The sequence below is a fragment of the Carcharodon carcharias genome, chromosome 16 (assembly GCF_017639515.1).
Source record: "Carcharodon carcharias isolate sCarCar2 chromosome 16, sCarCar2.pri, whole genome shotgun sequence".
Taxonomy (NCBI): domain Eukaryota; kingdom Metazoa; phylum Chordata; class Chondrichthyes; order Lamniformes; family Lamnidae; genus Carcharodon; species Carcharodon carcharias.
The window spans coordinates 111,399,341-111,417,424 of NC_054482.1; the positions used below are offsets into that span (position 1 = coordinate 111,399,341).

General features: G+C 46.2%; 1 protein-coding gene across 3 annotated transcripts in view; it reads left to right on the plus strand.

Annotated features, from left to right (window-relative positions):
- The window catches only part of adgrl2a (adhesion G protein-coupled receptor L2a), a 639,330-nt gene that overhangs the window by 505,693 nt on the left and 115,553 nt on the right, over positions 1-18,084 (plus strand). For all 3 annotated transcript variants that reach the window (XM_041208140.1, XM_041208142.1, XM_041208141.1), the window contains one exon: positions 15,798-16,598. In XM_041208140.1, coding sequence (XP_041064074.1) covers positions 15,798-16,598 — 801 coding nt within the window. The remainder of the gene's footprint in view (positions 1-15,797; positions 16,599-18,084) is intronic.

Below are 18,084 nucleotides of genomic sequence, written 5' to 3' on the forward strand. Positions count from 1 at the left end.
ACAGAATGGTAGAAACTGTAGGGCATTATCTGGCTCACTAGAATGATGCTTGACTCCGCCAACCCTTTCCTCACCGAAAACATGACTAAAGGTTTGTCTGAGGCGCATTTGTTAAGGCAGTGCCTGTTTTGCAGAAGGTAATGTAAATGCTTTGTGCGTGCAAACTCCATGCACTTACACAGTACCTAAAACTCAAAGCACAACTTGATCGAAACTCGGAATGGGTCTATAAAAGGCAGGAGCCATTCTCGAATTACAGGTCAATCATCCATCCTACTTGGCAGCCTTTTTGGCTTTTAAGGTGTCCAGAGTTAAAGAAGGCTGACCAGAGCTTGACGTTCATGTAACAGATTGCAACCTTTGTCCCACCGCCCCCAGCGCTCACTGCTGTAAGAATGGCTACAGCCTACTTTAAAGGGTAGTGGTTTTGTCTTGTCGAAATGCGGAGTTGCTAGTGGGAATATCTAAGAGTGTATCTGTGGGGGAAATCCATTAAAAGGTCATACACCTTCTCTTTATTCCTGCTGTGTGTTTCTCTGTAAGCCTCATAAGATGGATGCCTCTTCTGTTGCGTTCAGATGTACCATCTGCAGGATGGTAGCCCACTGTGCATCCTATCGCTCAATATTCTACCTCCTGTGTGAGATGCTGGTGACTGATACAATCATTCTTCTTAACCTTTTAGCCTGCCAGAGGTACAATGCAGTATGCAGGGAGCAATTGCTTCTGTTAACAATGAAATTTGTTTCATTTTTGCCTTCCACTCTAAATGTGTCAAATAATTTCTTAACTGTGAATAATCTTTCTCTGCTTTCATTTAAAACTCTGAAATGTAAATTGGCCAACACTGAACATGATCCCACGCTGACTTTAAAGTTAAAAACTGATTTCGCTAATTGAGGATGGTGTTGAACTTGTGAGTTGTAAAATCAAACAAATCCTTCTCTTCCAAGAGTGTGTCTCCCCCTGACAAACCCTTATCCAGGCTCCCATGACCTCTGATGTGTCACGCTGCCATGGCTTAACTCACTGTGAGATGTGTAGGCCAGACCGCCTAGTTTACTGCAGCTCACTTCATGAATCTTATTCCTCAGACTACAGACAGCTCTTTCAAAAGATCCAGGATGGGCTGAATGGCAGCCTCCTCTGCTGTTTGATCCTTCAGCTGAGAACTAGAGCAAGTGAATCAAGCTGGTACCCCCAGTGTAAATATATGCTGGCTTAATTAGGAAATAAAGTACTGTGTGCAGTTTTGGTCTCCTCCCTTAAGGGATATACTTGCATTGGAAGCAGTTCAGGGAAGGTTCACTAGGCTGAACCCCGGGATGAAGTGGTTGTCTCATGAGGAAAGAGTGAGCAGGTTGGGCCTATGCTCATTGGAGTTTAGAAGAATGAGAGGTGATCTTATTGAAACATGTAAAATTCTGAGGGGACTTGATAGGGTAGATGCTGCGAGGAGGTTTCCCCTCATGGGGGAATCTAGAACTGAGGGGCACAGTTTCAAAGTAAGGGTCCCCCATTTAAAGATGGAGGTGAGGAATTTCGTCTCAGAGAGAGATAGTCATTAGTCTTTGTAATTCTCTCCTGCAGTGAGCAGCGGAGACTAGTGATTGAATATGGGCTGAGTCAGACAGATGTTTGATTGACAAGCGAGTCGATGTTTATGGAGGAGAAGCAGGAGGGTGGAGTTGAGACAACTATCAGATTAGCCATGATCTTATTGAGTGCCGAGCAGGAGCCAAATGGCCCACTCCTGCTTCTAATTCTCATGGTCTTATAAATAGTCCCAAATGAACGCTGTTAAAATAGACCCTGTCTTTTATCTCATTTGATGGGCTTGAAGCAGGCAGCGGACTCCTTTTTCCCGAACAGGTTTACCGTCTCTCTTGAAAGGGGCTGAAGCAGGGTAGTATTGTGTTCTTGATGTTTTGATTCTCTTTATGAAGATCATTATTTTTATGAGAAACTAGGTCTGACCAGGTTACCTAATTTGAGTACAGACTTTATGGGCGCAAGGCTTTATACTCACAATGCTCACAGAAGGTTAGAGTTTAGGAGAGGTTTAACCTTACTCCACACCACCGGTCCCCTCCCTCCACCCACACAGGATAATGTGGAGCAGACTGTATGCCAAGACCATGGTTGATGATTGAACAAAGACTAAACAGAGTGACAGCAGCCTTCCTGAAAGCCTGGATTACTTCTCATTGGCTGCAAAGTAATCTGGAAACAAATGGCAGGCATTGTTGAGCAAGCAGTCTGCTTGATTGGCACTTCTTCCACAAACATTCACTCCCTCCACCACCGATGCACAGTAACAGCAGTGTGTGCACCATCTACAAGATGCACTGCAGGAATTCACAAGGCTCCTTCAACAGTACCTTCCAAATCCATGACCATCTAGAAGGACAAGGGTAGCAGATACATGGGATCAACACCATCTGCAAGTTCCCCTCCAAGCCATTCAGCGCCTGACTTGGAACTACATCGCCGTTCCTTCACTGTCGCTGGGTCAAAATCCTGGAACTCCCTCCCTAACAGCGCTGTGGATGTACCTTTACCACATGAACTGCAGCGGTTCAAGAAGGCAGCTCGCCACTACCTTCTCAAGGGCAATTAGGGATGGGCAATAAATGCTGGCCTAGCCAGCGACACCCACTTCCCGTGAATGAATTTTAAAAAAGCAGCAGAGAGACAATCTGTGCTTCCTGCTGGCACCCTGCACTTCTCCAACTGGTTAAATGCCAGAACTAAGCCGGAGACTCCCCTAAGCCTTAATTTTTTAAATCATTTTCCCCAAATTTAAGTGGATGAAGCGTGTCCCTTTGGAGAGGGAACATACCCTCCATATTGACCAAACACAAAGGGCAGAATTTTACAGCCCTGTCGTGATGGGGGTGAGGCTGTAAAATGTGGTGAGCCATTCAAAAGCCCATTGGCTTTGGCAGGACCATAAAATTCTGCCCAAATTCTCCAGCCGTATATATTTCTTAGTAGCTTGGTGCTTAGTGTCACTGAGAATGTCATTTGTTCTGTAACCATCAGCTAAAAATTGCTCTGAAAGTAGTTGGCAGTTCCTACCCTCAATACTAGAGGAAGTAACTTGCATTTATTTAATGTCCTCTGGACTTTCGAAATCACTTTACGTCCATTGACGTGCACTCACAGTTGTTATGCAGGCAAAGAAAGCCATTTGGACACAGCAAAGTCTCACAAACAGCAAATTAGATGAATGACTGGATAATCTGTTTCAAAGGTATTGGTTGCAGGAGGAAGGTTGACCAGGACACTGGATGAACTCCCTGTTGGCATGGGGACCTTTTACCTTCTAACCAGCTCTCTGATGAAAATCCAGCTCAGCGTCACTGACAGTGCAGCACTCCCTCAGTACTGCACTGGAGTGTCAGTTTAGATTTTGGTGCTCAGTGCAAATAGTGGGACTTGAATCCAAAATGGTGAGAGTTCAAGACAAGAGTACTACCATCTGAGCCACAGTTGTCACCTATGGCTGAGTAGGGCTCTTTTATAGGGCTGTAGGGCTATGCCCCCTAGACCCATCTACCCCCTCACCCACCTGCAACCTCAGCCGCCCTGCCTCCTCACCCACCTGCCACCTCATCCATTTTGTCACCCTCCCCACCTACCACCTTACCTACCTACCATCTCATCCACCTACCACATTACTCACCTACCTCCTACCCATTTAGCCACCTCACCCACTTGCTCACCTCATCCACCCTGCCCACTTACCTCACCTACCCATTCACTCATTCATTCGCTCACCCCCTCACTAAAATTCAAATTGGGCCTTTAAAATTAGCATACAGCAACTCGTGCCATAAAAAGGGGGCGTGTCCTGACTTTTCCCTCGATTCCACTTCACTGCGACGGAGCTCTCCAAGGGTCACTGCGCTCCACATTTCTGGGGAAGCTGGGCCCGGAATGTCCCGGAAGATATGTGGAACAGCGGCGGCTCGAAGGAATGTTCAAACGGAGCGGCAATACGATGATGAGCGCCGCTCCTCAGAAGTTCTGGGCCACTGCAGATCTGCCCTTCAAACAAACAAGCTCTGTTCACCAAGGAGCCAAGCCAAGGCCTTTTAAAACCCACAAGCTTTTCCACTGACAGTGAAGCCAAGGGTAGATGTGGAAGATGTTCCACATGTGGGACAGCCCAAACCTAGGGGTCATGAACATAGGATGGTCACTAATAAATCCAATAGGGAATTCAGGAGAAAGCCCTTTACACCAGAGCTTAGAACTTGCTATCACATAGTTCAGGTAGATAGCACAGGAGAAGCTCAAGGTGGATAGCACAAGGGAAGCTAGATAAAATATGATAGTTACATGAAGAGGAGTAGAAGCAGGCACATAAACACTGGCAAAGACCAGTTGGGCTGAATGATCTGCGTTTTTTCAATTTATTCTTTCATGGGAAGTGGACATCACTAGCAAAGCCAGCATTTGCTACCCATTCCTGATTGCCCTCAAACTAAGTGGCAGCTGAGAGTCAACCACATTGCTGTGGGTCTAGAGTCACAGGTCAGCCAGACCAGCTAAGGATTGCCGATTTCCTTCCCAAAAGGATATCAGTGAACCAGATGGTTTTTTACAACAATCAATGATCATGGTCACCATTACTGAGACTAGATTTTATTCATTGACTTTAAATTTCACCAGCTGCTGGGGTGGGATTTGAACCCATGTCCAACCTATGCCTTCTGAGCATTCGGGCTCGGTCCTTAGATTATTGGCCTAGTGATGTTGCCAGTACACCACCATCTCCCCCATAATTCTGTTCCTGTTCTTTAAATTCTATGTAGGTGGACAATTGGTCACACCGATTTACACTGAATTAAATAAATGCACATTTTAAAAGATTTCTTGCAACTAACTCTGGAACTCCCTGGTTACGAGGGTGGTGGTCACTGAAAATGATGAATAATTTCAGAAGGAAATTGGTAATGGCCACTAGAGCTTGCAGGGTACTGGGATAGAGCAGGGAGATGGGACTGACTGGATCGCCCTACAGAGGGCCAGCATGGACTCGATAGGGCGAATGGCCTCCTACTGTGCATTCGTGACTGGATAATATGAACTACGTGGTACAATTTTAAAGGGGGCACAGGATACAAGTGACCTGGGCAGGCTTGTACACATCTCTTTGAAGGTGGCAAGGCAAGTTCAGAAGAAAGTTTTTGAACAAATGCACAAGGAATCCCGGGTCCTCTCCTTAGGGGCATGGAGTACCAAAGCGAGGAAGTAACGCTAGAACTTAATAAAGCTGTGGTTAGGCCTGACCTGGTGTTTTGTGTCCAATTTTGGACACCACACCTTAGGAAGGATGTTAAGTCTTGGTGAGGGTGCAGAAGAGATTTACATACTAGCATGGATGAGGGACGTCAGTTATATGGAGAGACGAGAGAAGCTGGAATTGTTCATTTCACAACGCCGGCGGGAAACCGATTTTTCAACTCCCGCTGCATTCTCCCGCCCCCCCCCCCCCTGCACCGCCCTCATTAAAGCCGCCACTGTTGGGGCTAGAAAATCCCAGCCGCAATATAAATGCAAAGTCCTTGCTTTCTATTGCAATAAAAACGCTGGGGGAGCTTTTGCGTGAAACGGGAAGTACCCCATGTCCAGCACCGCCATAGTCCAGCTAGATCGCGGTGGAGAATGAAATGGATGCCAATAAATAAGTGAGCACAGAATCACTCCCACACAACATGGAACTGGAAGTAGCTTCCTCGTAAGTATTGTTGAAAGAGACAGTATTTAATAAGGGATGTTCTCATTCTGAGACCATTTATTGATCCCCTTGTCATGCTTTTGCCTGATAAGGTCCTTTGCTAATTGTGCACTTCTGATAGAGAGTCTCACCACCTGGGAGCAGACCTCAGGACGTTGCTCTGAGTTCTGCCCAATTGTTTTGATTGTCCTTCATCCAGCATGACCTGTAGCAGTATCTTTGAAGATAGAGCATTGCCTCGGACGGTGAATACGCTCCGGGCGATTGGCCACCATGACAGGTTCGCGTATAGACGGGGCTTTCTGCCAAGGTCACCGGAGCCGATCAGGGGTTGTTCCCATCCCCCACCTCACCCGCGAGGAAATTTCCTGGCATGGTACGAGAGTCGGAACCACTAACTGTGCAACAAACATCACAGGGGAACATGATTTACCTGACAAGCACGTGACCAAGGCAACATTGTTCCGGAATATTCTTCAACAGAAGTGTACTTATGGTGGTGGGGTGGGAGGAGCTGGGGTGGGGGAGACACAGAGAGGGCTGGTGGCAAAAGGTGTAGTCAACCGTGCATTGGAATAATTTCCTTTGCCCTCGTCTCTCTCTGCGATTGTGGCAGTTTTGTTAATGATTCCAAACAGGTATGATCCTGTCCTGAAGAATGAGATCACACAGTTCACTGGAAGGAATCTTCAGCAAGTCATTAAAGCTCGATTTGTTGAAACCAACATAAAAGGGAGAAGTGAGAGAAAGAACTCTTCAACCTGTTCAACAGTGCGCAGAATTCTAAACTCATACTGTGGTTATTTACAGTATGCAGCTCCTACATCATTGCCATGTCTGTCCCTTGTCAATGACTGAGAGCCCTCTTGAAAATATGCAGACACCCTGTGGGGTGATGAGTTTGGTTTGAGAGACTGTAATTTCTTGGAAGGCCAGAGGCATCGCGGAGTCACGTGTCTGCCTTTCATTGATTCTCTTCTTCCTTAGCCGTGGCCTGTCAATCATCTATGCTGAAGCAGCTGCTTTTAGGGAGGGAAGTGGATAATTGTTCCAAGAAGAGGAATGTGAAGTAAAGTGAAGCAGGAGAGAGAGAGAGAAAGTGAGCGAGATTCAACTCGATAGCTCATGTGGAGAAAGCCAACAGAGCAGACACAATGGGCCAAAAGTGACCCGTTTGTCGATGTTATCAACAATTGGAAGGAATAAGAGTGAATTTAGAATAGTTTACCATGGTTACCATGGGAAACCAGAATGGCCTTAGACCATTGCAGAACTTCATTGGTGAAATTTCCTCCTGCATTGAGATTTGGGAGCTCACCGCCCATTTCTCTGCTCTCCTTCGCACTTGCTTTGACTTGTAGCCCAAGTGCTACCTTTACGCTCAGGGGCACCTGCAATTTGACCTTCATTGGCCTTCTAGGCTTGCATAATTGCAGCAAAGATGCTGAAAAAAACAATCACTGCTGACACGCAAACCACATCTTTCAGCAGTGAAATGTCACCTGGAGTCCAGGCTTTCTGGGTCATTGAGCAGGACCTAAGTTGCCATGAATGGCAACTGCTCATTTATATTGAACTGAATAAAGTGGCTTACCAGGTTTCTTTCTTGCCTTTATTCTTTTGTGGGTGCCGCTGGCAAGGCCAGCATTTGTTGCCCATCCCTAATTGCCCCTTGAACTGAGTGGCTTGCTAAGCCATTTCAGGCAGTCAAGAGTCAACCACATCGCTGTGGGTCTGGAGTTGCATGTAGGCCCAGACCGGGTAAGGATGGCAAATTTCCTTCCCTAAAGGGCAGATGGGTTTTTACAACAACCAGTCATAGTTTCATGGTTACCATTACTGAGACTAGCTCTATATTCCAAATTTATTAACCGAATTCAAATTCCGCCAACTGCCACGGTGAAATTTGAACCATGCCCCCCCCCCCCCAAAGCATTAGCCTAGACCACTGGATTGCTAGCCCAGTGACATTACCACTGCATCACCATCTCCCCCTGATGCAACAGGAGGAACCTTATCAACTCTTGCTGATGTTTTAGAACCCATGAGTTGATTTTGCCCCAAAGGGTTGTTGTATTTTTGGAGTGTTGGAGGGGTTCAATAGGCCAAAGGCCTTGGCTTCTTCACTCAACGGGTGGTGAATCTTTGGAATTCTCAGCCACAGAGGGCTGTGGAGACTCAGTCATTGAGAATGTTCAGACAGAATGTGACAAGTGGTGTGCCACAGGGATCAGTTTTGGGTCCTCAACGTTTTTACAATTTAAATAAATGACTTAGATGAAAGGACCGAAGGAATGGTTGCTAAATTTGCTGGTGACACAAAGATGGATAGGAAAGTAAATTGTGAAGAGGACACAAGGAGACTACAAAGTGACATAGATGGGTTGTGAGTGGGAAAAGATCTGGCAAATCGAGTGTAACGTGGGCAAATGTAAAAGTGCCCATTTTGGCAGGAAGAATGAAAAAGAAGCTTATTATCTAAATGGTGAGAGATTGCAAAGATCTTAGGTGCAGAGGGATCTGGGTGTCTCAGTACATGAATAGGCTAATATGCAGATACAGCAAGTAATTACAAAAGCTAATAGAAGGTTATTATTTATTGTTAGGGGAACTGAATACAAAAGTAGGGGACAACAGAAACGTAGAAATAGAAGTAGACATTTCTACTTCTCTTTAAGTCTGAAGAAGAGTCATACGGACTCGAAACGTTAACTCTGTTTCTCTCTCCACAGATGCTGTCAGACCTGCTGAGTTTTTCCAACATCTTCTGGTTTTGTTTCAGATTTCCAGCATCTGCTTTTACAAAAGTAGGGAGGTTATGTTACAGTTATACAGGGCACTGGTGAGAACACATCGGGAGTACTGTGTAACAATACTGAACTCCTTATTTAAGGAAAGATATAAACGAGTTAGAAGCAGTTCAGAGAAGGTTTACTGGACTAATACCAGGAATGGGAGGGTTGTTTTATGAGGAAAGGTTGGACAGGTTAGTATCCATTGGAATTTAGAAGAGTAAGAGGCGACTTGATTGAAACCTTTAAGATCCTGAGGGGTCTTAACAGGGTAAATGTGGAGAGGATGTTCCCTCTCGTGGGAAAATCTGGAATTAGGGGTCACTGTTTAAAAATTAGGGGTCACTGTTTAAAAATAAAGAGTCGCTCATTTAAGACAGAGATGAGGAGAAATTTGTTCTCTCAGAGGGTTGTGAGTCTTTGGAATCTCTTCTTGAAAAGGCAGTGCAAGCAGAGTCTTTAAATATTTTTAAGGCAGAGCTAGATAGATTCTTGATTAACAAAGGGGGTGAAAGGTTATCGGAGATAGGCAGGAATGTGGGGCTGAGGTTACAATCAGATCAGCCATGATCTTATTGAATGGCGGAGCAGGCTCGAGGGGCTGAGTGGCCTCCTTTTGCCACTGGTTCGTAAGTTCATATGCATGTTCATGGGTATGACTCTTAAAGGCCCGCTACACTCTTAAACTGCGGTATTGGCTGAAGTGATGGTAATCTGCCTTTCCAAAATGGTTAATGAACTGAAAAAATTGGCTTCATTAATGGGCGTCACTTGGCGCACAATTTGAGAAGCTTTTCAAATACGACAGCCATGGATTTTAGATGCAGGTGATGTTACCTCAGGGAGTTGGGAATCAAGTGTCAGGAGGACTTCTGTGAGGTGCTTTTGACCATAAGCTTTGACACTGGCCTTACCACCTCCAGATTGCTGATTCTCCCCAAAAGGAGGCTTTCCACTTGTACTGTTTTATCACGTGGTGCAAGATAAGGTTTTCTACGGACACTACTAAACCAACACTTAAACGGCATTGATTTGATGTTCATTGTGTTTTAAATGAACTTTATCCAGTGGTAACAATCTGGGGGTGCAGTCTCCTAAGGACTTGCACCTGTTGCCTAGAAGTAAATTTATGGCATCACCACCCCTTCAACAAGACCTGAATTGTCAAGCCGCCTTTATCTCACTGTGTGCTTTGTCCTGTGCTTCTATTTTTTGCCCCTTTTCCATTATTTTTCTTGGGGAACTGAGACTTGACTCTCCTTGAGAAGCATGGAAAAGATTTTGAGCCTGGGTTGGGAAACGTTTCATGCAGATACCAAGGCGTTTCAGGATGGAGCTTATTACCGACCAGAACTAATTCCATCTGGTGAGGTTATGCAAAGTGTCTGACGTGCTGGTGATTGGCAATTGGCATCCTTCCATCTGCGAGGGACGATGGGAAGGCAGCCTCAGAAGTTTAGTGAGGCCAGATGAGATCATCTGCATTTCTTTTGATGGCTGAACAAGCCGATTCTGCAAAGGCAAAGTCTGCCACAAGTGGACGTTGTCCTTTGCTGGTGGTGCGGGGCAGCAGCTGCTGACACAGGGCTGGTGTTTACTTTGGAGGTTCTGAAACTACACGTCATCTTGGTGGCAAATTCCTGTCCACAGTTAGTGTCACTATTTATATTGATCGTCAGCTAGAGTTTCTCTGTTGTTATGATTGATGTTGAGAGCTTTCATGTCTCTTTTGACAGCATCCATGAATCAGAGCTTTGGGTGCCCTGCTGGTCTCTTGGCAGAGGCCAGCTCCCTATCAGCATATCCTTGGGGATGCAGCCATATTCCATCCTATGCACATGCCCAAGCTCAGCAAAACCTCCTTTGCTTGACTAGCACTTGCATGCTTGGCATGTTTACCCGAGAAAGGACTGTGTCATTGTTGACTTTGTGATGCTGAGGTTGTGTCGTAAACACCAGAGGCAGAACTCATTAAGCCTTGGTTCTTGGTAGGCTTTAGTTGTCTGGGCTTTACTGCTATGAAGTATGAAGCAGTGTACTGAGGATACAGGCCCTGTAGGTAAGTACCTTAGTCCTGCAGGCGTCTTTGTTGCTTTTCCATGCTCTCTTGTTTGTTGGCCAAAGTTGGTGGCTACTTTTCCAATGCATATGCTGAGCATCAAGAGACAAATTGTCTGTCACCATAGATCCAAGTTGCAGAATTTGCTGACTGCTTCCAGCGGTGTGTTGTTGAGTCTGATCACAGGCAGAGGCACAATATCCTGTCCCATAACTACAGTTTCCTTGACACTGATGGTGAGGGAGGACATGAGACAGGCATGAGACAGATAATCCCTGAGCCTTTGATGTGCTTTTAAAAGGATTATGGGCAGATTTTTGGAATGGAGCTTTGCAATATTTGTTTCTACAATTGAAGATTGTTTTAAAGCTTTCTTGGATGCTTACTGCTATTTTTGTTGAGCGCCAAATGATTCCTTCCAGTCCTATTGGAAAGACCAAAGCCATTGTCTTTGATCCCCAACATTCTCTACCCGTCGACACTGTTCCTCCCTCTCAGAACTGCCTGAGGCACTGCCACACTAGTTGTAACATTGGTGTCACATTTAACCCCAAGATGAGCTTCCAACCCCACATCCCTGCCATTGCTGAGACTGCCTGTTTTTATAACCTAGCCTGACTTTGCCCCTGCCTCAGCTCATCTGTTGCTGACACCCTCATCCAGGCTGTTGTTACCTCTCGATTTAGCTATTCAAACGCACTCCTTGGCGGTCTCCCACATTCTACCCTCTGTAAACTTGGGGGGTCATGCAAAACACTGCTCCTGTGTCAGAAATCACATTGTGTCCATTCATCAGCAGCCCTGTGCTTGCTGACCTACACTGGCTCCTGGTTATAAGCCGCAACTCAATTTTAAAATTCTCTTCCTTGCTTTCAAATCCCTCTGTGACCTCACTGCCCTGTCCGCAGTACCCCGTTCTCTTCCTATCCCACAACCCTCTGAGTTATCTGTGCTGCTCCAAATCTGGTGTTTTGAACATCCCTGATTTTAAATAGCTTTAACATTGACGGCCCTGCCTCCAGTTGCCTAAGTCTCAGGCTCTGGAATTCCCTCCTGACACCTCTCCACCTCACCAATTCCCGTTGCTCCTTTATGGCACTTCTTAAAGCCTACCTCTCGTCGCTGGGTGAAAATCCTGGACCACCTCCCACCGCCGCCCCCCCGCCCCCCCAAAAGCACTGTGGGTGTACCCCCACCACATGGACTGCAGCGGTTCAAGAAGGCAGCTCACCACCACCTTCTCAAGGGCAATTAGGAATGGGCAATAAATGCTGGTTTGCTTATGGACTAGTGCGAGGGCTGGGGGTTTTATGGTTCGGTCAGAGTAGGCTGGGCCTTAAAATATTCTTTATCATGAGGTGAAGGGGAAATTCTATGCCAAATTTTTATCCTGTCACCGATCTTTTACCTAACGTGAAGACCACCTAGGCAGCTGAAGGCACGGCTATCAATGATGAACCAATTAAAATCAGGGATGTTCAAAACAGCAGATATATATCTCAGAGGGTTGTGGGACAGGAGGAGATTACAGAGAAGGGGGTGGGAGGGGCGGTTGTGGGTAGGGCACTGAGGTTAGCACAGGTTATGAAAGTAGGCTGTAATTGCTGTTGACCTGTCCGAGGTGTAGGTTGAAACTCTCTCACTCTTTTTCTCTCTGTCTCTCTCTCTCTCCGTACATCGATTGTGATGAATAGGCTGCATGTAGTTCACCTGGTTTATTTGTTTCTCTCTTGTCTTTTATTGTTCAAATGTCACACATGGGCACAAAGGAAAGTAATTGTAGTCTGTGCTTTCAAGTTGGGGAATTGATTTGCATAATCTGTCACAAATCTCTGGAGTATATGAAAGTGTCATTTGGTTCAGTGAGGCAGTTAATCATTTAAATGCCACTGGATATAGGATTTCACTCCAAAGTATTCACGTAAACAATCCAAACCTATGACTATTCTAAGCAGTCTGGTAAATTGTGTTGTTGTACATAGATTACACTTGATTTTTGTTACCTGTTATATACGACTCGCATCCAGGCATCAATATTCAACATTTTTTTTCAATTCATTCACGGGCTGTGGGCTTCGCTGGCTGGTCCAGCATTTATTGCCCATCCCTAGTTGCCCTTGAGAAGGTGGTGGTGAGCTGCCTCCTTGAACTGCTGCTGTCCCTGTAGTGTAGGAACATTGTACGGGCATGTTACAAAGATAATAACTTGCATTTATATTGCAACTTTAATGCAGTGGAACATCCCCAGGCATTTCCCCTTGTGGGGGAATCTAGAACTAGGGGGCCCAGTTTCAAAATAAGGAGTCTCCCATTTAAAACAGAGATTCGGAGAAATTTCTTCTCCCAGAGGGTTTGTTAGTATTTGGCGTGCGCAAGAAGTAGAGGCTGGGTCACTGAATATAATCAAGGCTGAGTAAGATAGATTTTTGATTGACAAAGGAGTCAAGGGCTATGGGTGACAGGTAAGAATGTGAAGTTGAGGCCACATCAGATCAGGCATAATCTTATGGACTAGCAGAGCAAGCTCAAGGGGCCGAATGGCCATTTTCTCCTATTTCTTATGTTCTTGTTTCAAAGGAGTGTTATCAGACAAAAATTGTCACTGAGTCAGAAAAGGACAAGTGACCAAAAGCTTGGTCAAGGAAGTCGGCTTTAAGAAGAGTCTTAAAGGAGGAGAGAGAGGTGCAGAGGCTTGGAATTTTCACTCCCTCTTGGTGGGAGGATAGGCCGGGATACAGATTCCCCTTCTGTGCCCTCCAGCCCACGGCGCACAGTCTGTTAAAATCAGAAGGCACTAAATCTTGGACTGCCGAGCAGAAGAGCGGAATCTTCAGTGGACAGGCCAGAAGATTTCGGGTTTGATTCGTTCTTTCTGCTGTGACTCCCAACCAGGTTTGTCATTAGGATGCTGAAATTGGCTTCATTGCCCCTGGGCTGGGGTGTGGGTGAGAGATTAATGTTCTGTCCTTGGGTGTTTTCACCCACACAAGTTCCAAGTTTGGGAATTCTGCTCCTAAAGCCTTTCAGCCACTCTCTCTCTCTCTCTCTCTCTCTCTCTCTCTCTCCTCCCTTAAAACCGAGCTCAGGACCGCCACTTTGGCATAATCACTCTGGTCCAATCACACCTCCGGGAAATGCCTTGCAATAATTCTCTGAGCCAAAGGCGCTACATAAATGCAAGTTGCTGTTGCTTGCTGTCCATTGGCTTCCGTCTTGTGTGTAGATTTTGAGCCAGAGCAGGATGGGACTCAACTGTGGCGTGCTTCCTGGCCCAATTGCCTTTGAATGCTCAATTCTACTCCACAAATTGCCACCTGTGTGCATGTGTGTTGATGGTGGAGCTGGGTGCCCGTGAGGCTGTATGTCAGCGGGGCTTGGCACGATCAAGGCAAGAGTAACTTTGAAATAAAGTTTGATTTTTAAAGGGGTTATCAGTTGTTTTGCTCTCCATCAAGATGAACACAAGTGAACGACCCAAAAGCCTTCAGCCCCTCTCTAACTTGCCAGCTGAGACTTTCTTTCGAAATGCCTGTCATTCTCGTCAATTGAAGACAATGGATTTGTTTGGTGCAAGCTGCTGACCCCACTGACACCAACCTTCTTTTTGTACAAAAAAAATAACAAGGAAGAGAACGACTTTGATCATGGTTTCTGTCATTTGAATTGCAAATACACCCAAACTCAGTGGTCAAATCATTAAACCTGTTGTATAGATCGACTGAAGGAAAGGCGCATGTTATCAATACTGTGACCTTGCATAAACTTGACTCTTTCTCTGTTGTTTCAATTTTGATTCCCCTGCTTCGAGAAATGCATTTACACTGCCAGGGTGAAGCTATTAGCTGCCAGCCTTTTCAAATAATAAGTGGATATCTGATAAATTAATCTAAAGCCAGTCATTAGCTGAATGGGAAGATTCAAATCAGTTAGATTTTAACTGCGTTTTAATGCGCTGCCTGTAAAATGCTGAAGAGCTCGCTCATGAAGGAAAGTTGGATGTATAACAGGGATAATGTCTATCGATGTGGTGCTGTCGGTGCTCAGGCACTGATGTGTCCACGATTGGCCCCAGCATGAACATGCCTAGTTAACGTGGACGATTGCGATGGGGTTGTGCGGAGTAAAGTGACACTGCAGAGATGAGTTGCTCTTATCGGGTTAAAAGAAAAACCACCTCAAGAGGCTTTGTATGTTATACCACTAATGCAATAATCTAATTCACAGCTCAAATGGTGATAAATTTCTGCTGTGCCTGCTGTTGGAATGCAGGTGCCTTGAGTGACTGGTATCCTAATAAAAGAGGTGCTGTACTAATTTAACCCCTGCTATCTCGACACTTGTGTTGAAGTTTGGCAGGCCTGACGATGATGGATAAATCATGTTAATCTCTCTTCTTTTTCTCTCGCACTCTTGTTTCATTCTCTCTTCCAATGCTTAAAATAGAAGTGGAGCAAAAAGGTAAATAACATGACAAAGTCCCGAACCCAGACCTTTGTTTTTGTGGCATATTGGTTGTTAACCTCTTTCAAACCCTATCTTCTCCCTTCTCTCCCCCTCCCCCCACCCCCACTGCCCCTTCCCAAACTCTGGTGTTCCTTGAGGGAAGCTGTAATCAGAACAGAGTCAGAATGTAGAGGCCGCTGTAGCTTATATTGTGTCTGATCTGGTGGCCTTGCTACACAGCAAGAACCTGGTGGGTGCAGTTGCTGGTGTCCCGGTGGCGGTCTCTTTCCTGTGTCAGTTGGCGTCATCAGCCTAGCTTCCAGAACCTTCTCCATAGCATGCCATAGTTCAACAGGGTTTCCTGGGTTTACCTCACACGCTGCTTATGTCTTTTTTGCTCTCCACTCGCTTTCCATCTCCGTCTTTCTGTAGAACCTTTCGCCCTCCTCTCTCCATGTCTCACCTCAACCACCCCACCCCCCGCCCAACTCCTGACATTTCTCCCCTCGCCTCTCACTCCCTTCACTTCCCCCTCACTCTCTCTTTTACTCCAGTTTCACTCCCCAAACTGTCAAACAAAACACCAATGACCAACGCTCTTGGTTGTACTTTGATGTGTAAAATGTTTAATTTTTTTTCAGTGTTTCGGATGTGCTGTGCTATTTAAAAATAAGAAACTGGTTGTAATCCTGCAAGTGGTTAAAATGCCGATTGATATCTTCTTTTGTTTCCTTTCTCATTGCCCGTTTCTTAGTTTTTGTTTGTCCCGGGACTCTGAAAGGGGTCGTGGAATCGGCCTACATAACTGAGGCTGAGCAGCAGTCTGGCGCCTGGTGTAAAGACCCACTGCAGGCTGGGGACAAGATCTATTACATGCCATGGACACCATACCGCACGGACACCTTGATAGAATATGCGTCGTTGAATGACTTCATCTCTGGGCGCCACACCACCACCTACAAGCTGCCCCACCGTGTCGATGGTACCGGTTTTGTGGTGTACGATGGAGCCGTCTTTTTCAACAAGGAGCGGACGAGGAACATTGTCAAGTACGACCTGAGGACTCGAATCAAAAGCGGTGAGGCCATCATCGCCAGCGCCAACTACCACGACACCTCCCCCTACCGGTGGGGGGGCAAGTCGGACATCGACTTGGCGGTGGACGAGAACGGGCTGTGGGTCATCTACGCGACCGAGCAGAACAACGGCATGATGGTTGTCAGCCAGCTGAACCCTTACACGCTGCGCTTTGAGGGCACTTGGGACACCTCGTATGACAAGAGGTCGGCCTCCAATGCCTTCATGATCTGTGGTGTCCTGTACGTTGTGCGCTCGGTGTACGAGGAGAATGAGAGTGAGACGGGCAAGAACTCGATAGACTACACGTACAACACCAACCTGAACAGAGGGGAATACATTGACATTCCATTTCCCAACCCCTACCAGCACGTGGCAGCTGTGGATTACAACCCGCGGGACAACATGTTGTATGTTTGGAATAACTACTTCATACTGAGGTACGCTCTGGAGTTTGGACCTCCCAATCCAGCCCAAGGTAAGAGTCTACAGCTTCCAATATTCCATCTTTCAGAGTCAAATGCTACTTGACGGAGATGTCTTTTTGGATAAATTGCTTTTTAAAAATACACTAACTTGAAAAATAAGATCTTCTTGCCTAGATCATTGTCACGGAACAGATGTGAGAAAAAGGCTTTGTGTATTGATATAGTCCTCCTGTTTATCTGGATCAATGAATAAAAATAGGCAACACATTTTTATGCAGTGCGTTGCCAGGCTCTGCCTGAAAGGTTGATGGAAACAAATTCATTGGTAACTTACAAAAGAGAATTCAATAAATACTTGAGAAGGAAAATATTTACAGGGCTATGCGCAAACAACAGGGCTGTGGCGCTAATTGGGTAGCTCTCTCAAAGAGCCAGCACAGGGAAGATGGGTCAAATGGCCTCCCCTCTGTGTTGTATCATTCTACGAATTCACGGCCCAATCACATTTAGGTTCAGTGTGAGGAGGCTTTGGCTCCGCACTGACGCTAAATCTGTGGAGTGTGAATCGAGTATTAAGGCTCAGACTGAAGGGAAGCATCAGTCTCCTTTTCCTTCGCTTTAGTGCCTGACTCCTGGATTCGGGCTGTGTTCACACTGGAGTCAGGAAAGCACCACAGTGAGAGAGTGAATGTGGCCGCAGGCGCCAGAGAGTTGTGTGGAATTAGTAAGGAGCGTAATTTAAACGAAAGTGAATCACTTTTTGTTTCTCCAAACCCCTTTGTGTTCTACATGGAAGGCATCTTGTACGATGATATGTTTGTGACCTGTGACGCTCTGTGCATGGTAATCAGTCCTCCTCCACCTTTTAAAGCTAAGCAGAGCAGTGGAAAAAACTAGAGGGTGAGTTTCAATGGGAATTGTCCCATGCAGGCACCAAGATTTAGACAGGCCTGATGTCTTTTTAAATTGGGTTTCCATGACTCTAACCACCCCCACCTCCTGTATAGCAGTTCGTCACAGGCTTTAAAATGAGAGGAAAGTGCTGGGGGTGTGGGCAGCGCGGGTGCAGGAAGTACAGTGGGCGGGTGTTGGAGATGGGCAGGTGTGCCCACAGAGGAGGAACCCTTTTCCTGTTCACCCCACAAAAAGGCCTCATCAAGCAGCCTTGCCGTATGGCGTGGACACCTCCAGCCACTGGGAAGATAACTCAATTGGTCCATGGAGGAGCAACCACTCAACATCTCTCCCACCACCCCAACTTCCCCCCCCGCCCTCTGTAAAATGCTGGTGGAAGTGGGTTGGTGAAAGGTACAGCGCTGCCATCATGGCAACTGATTTTACGCCCCCACCACCACCACCACCAGCATCCTCTACCCACCCCTCACCCCCAGCACCTGCTAATCTGCTCCTGGGGGTGGGAGTAAAATTCCACCCCACGAATGTAGATCCTGACACATTATGCCCGCCAGAACTGCACAGTCTCTCTCTCTCTGCCATTCCTCCTTTCTACACGTCTCTTCTCCTCTTGCTATTGTC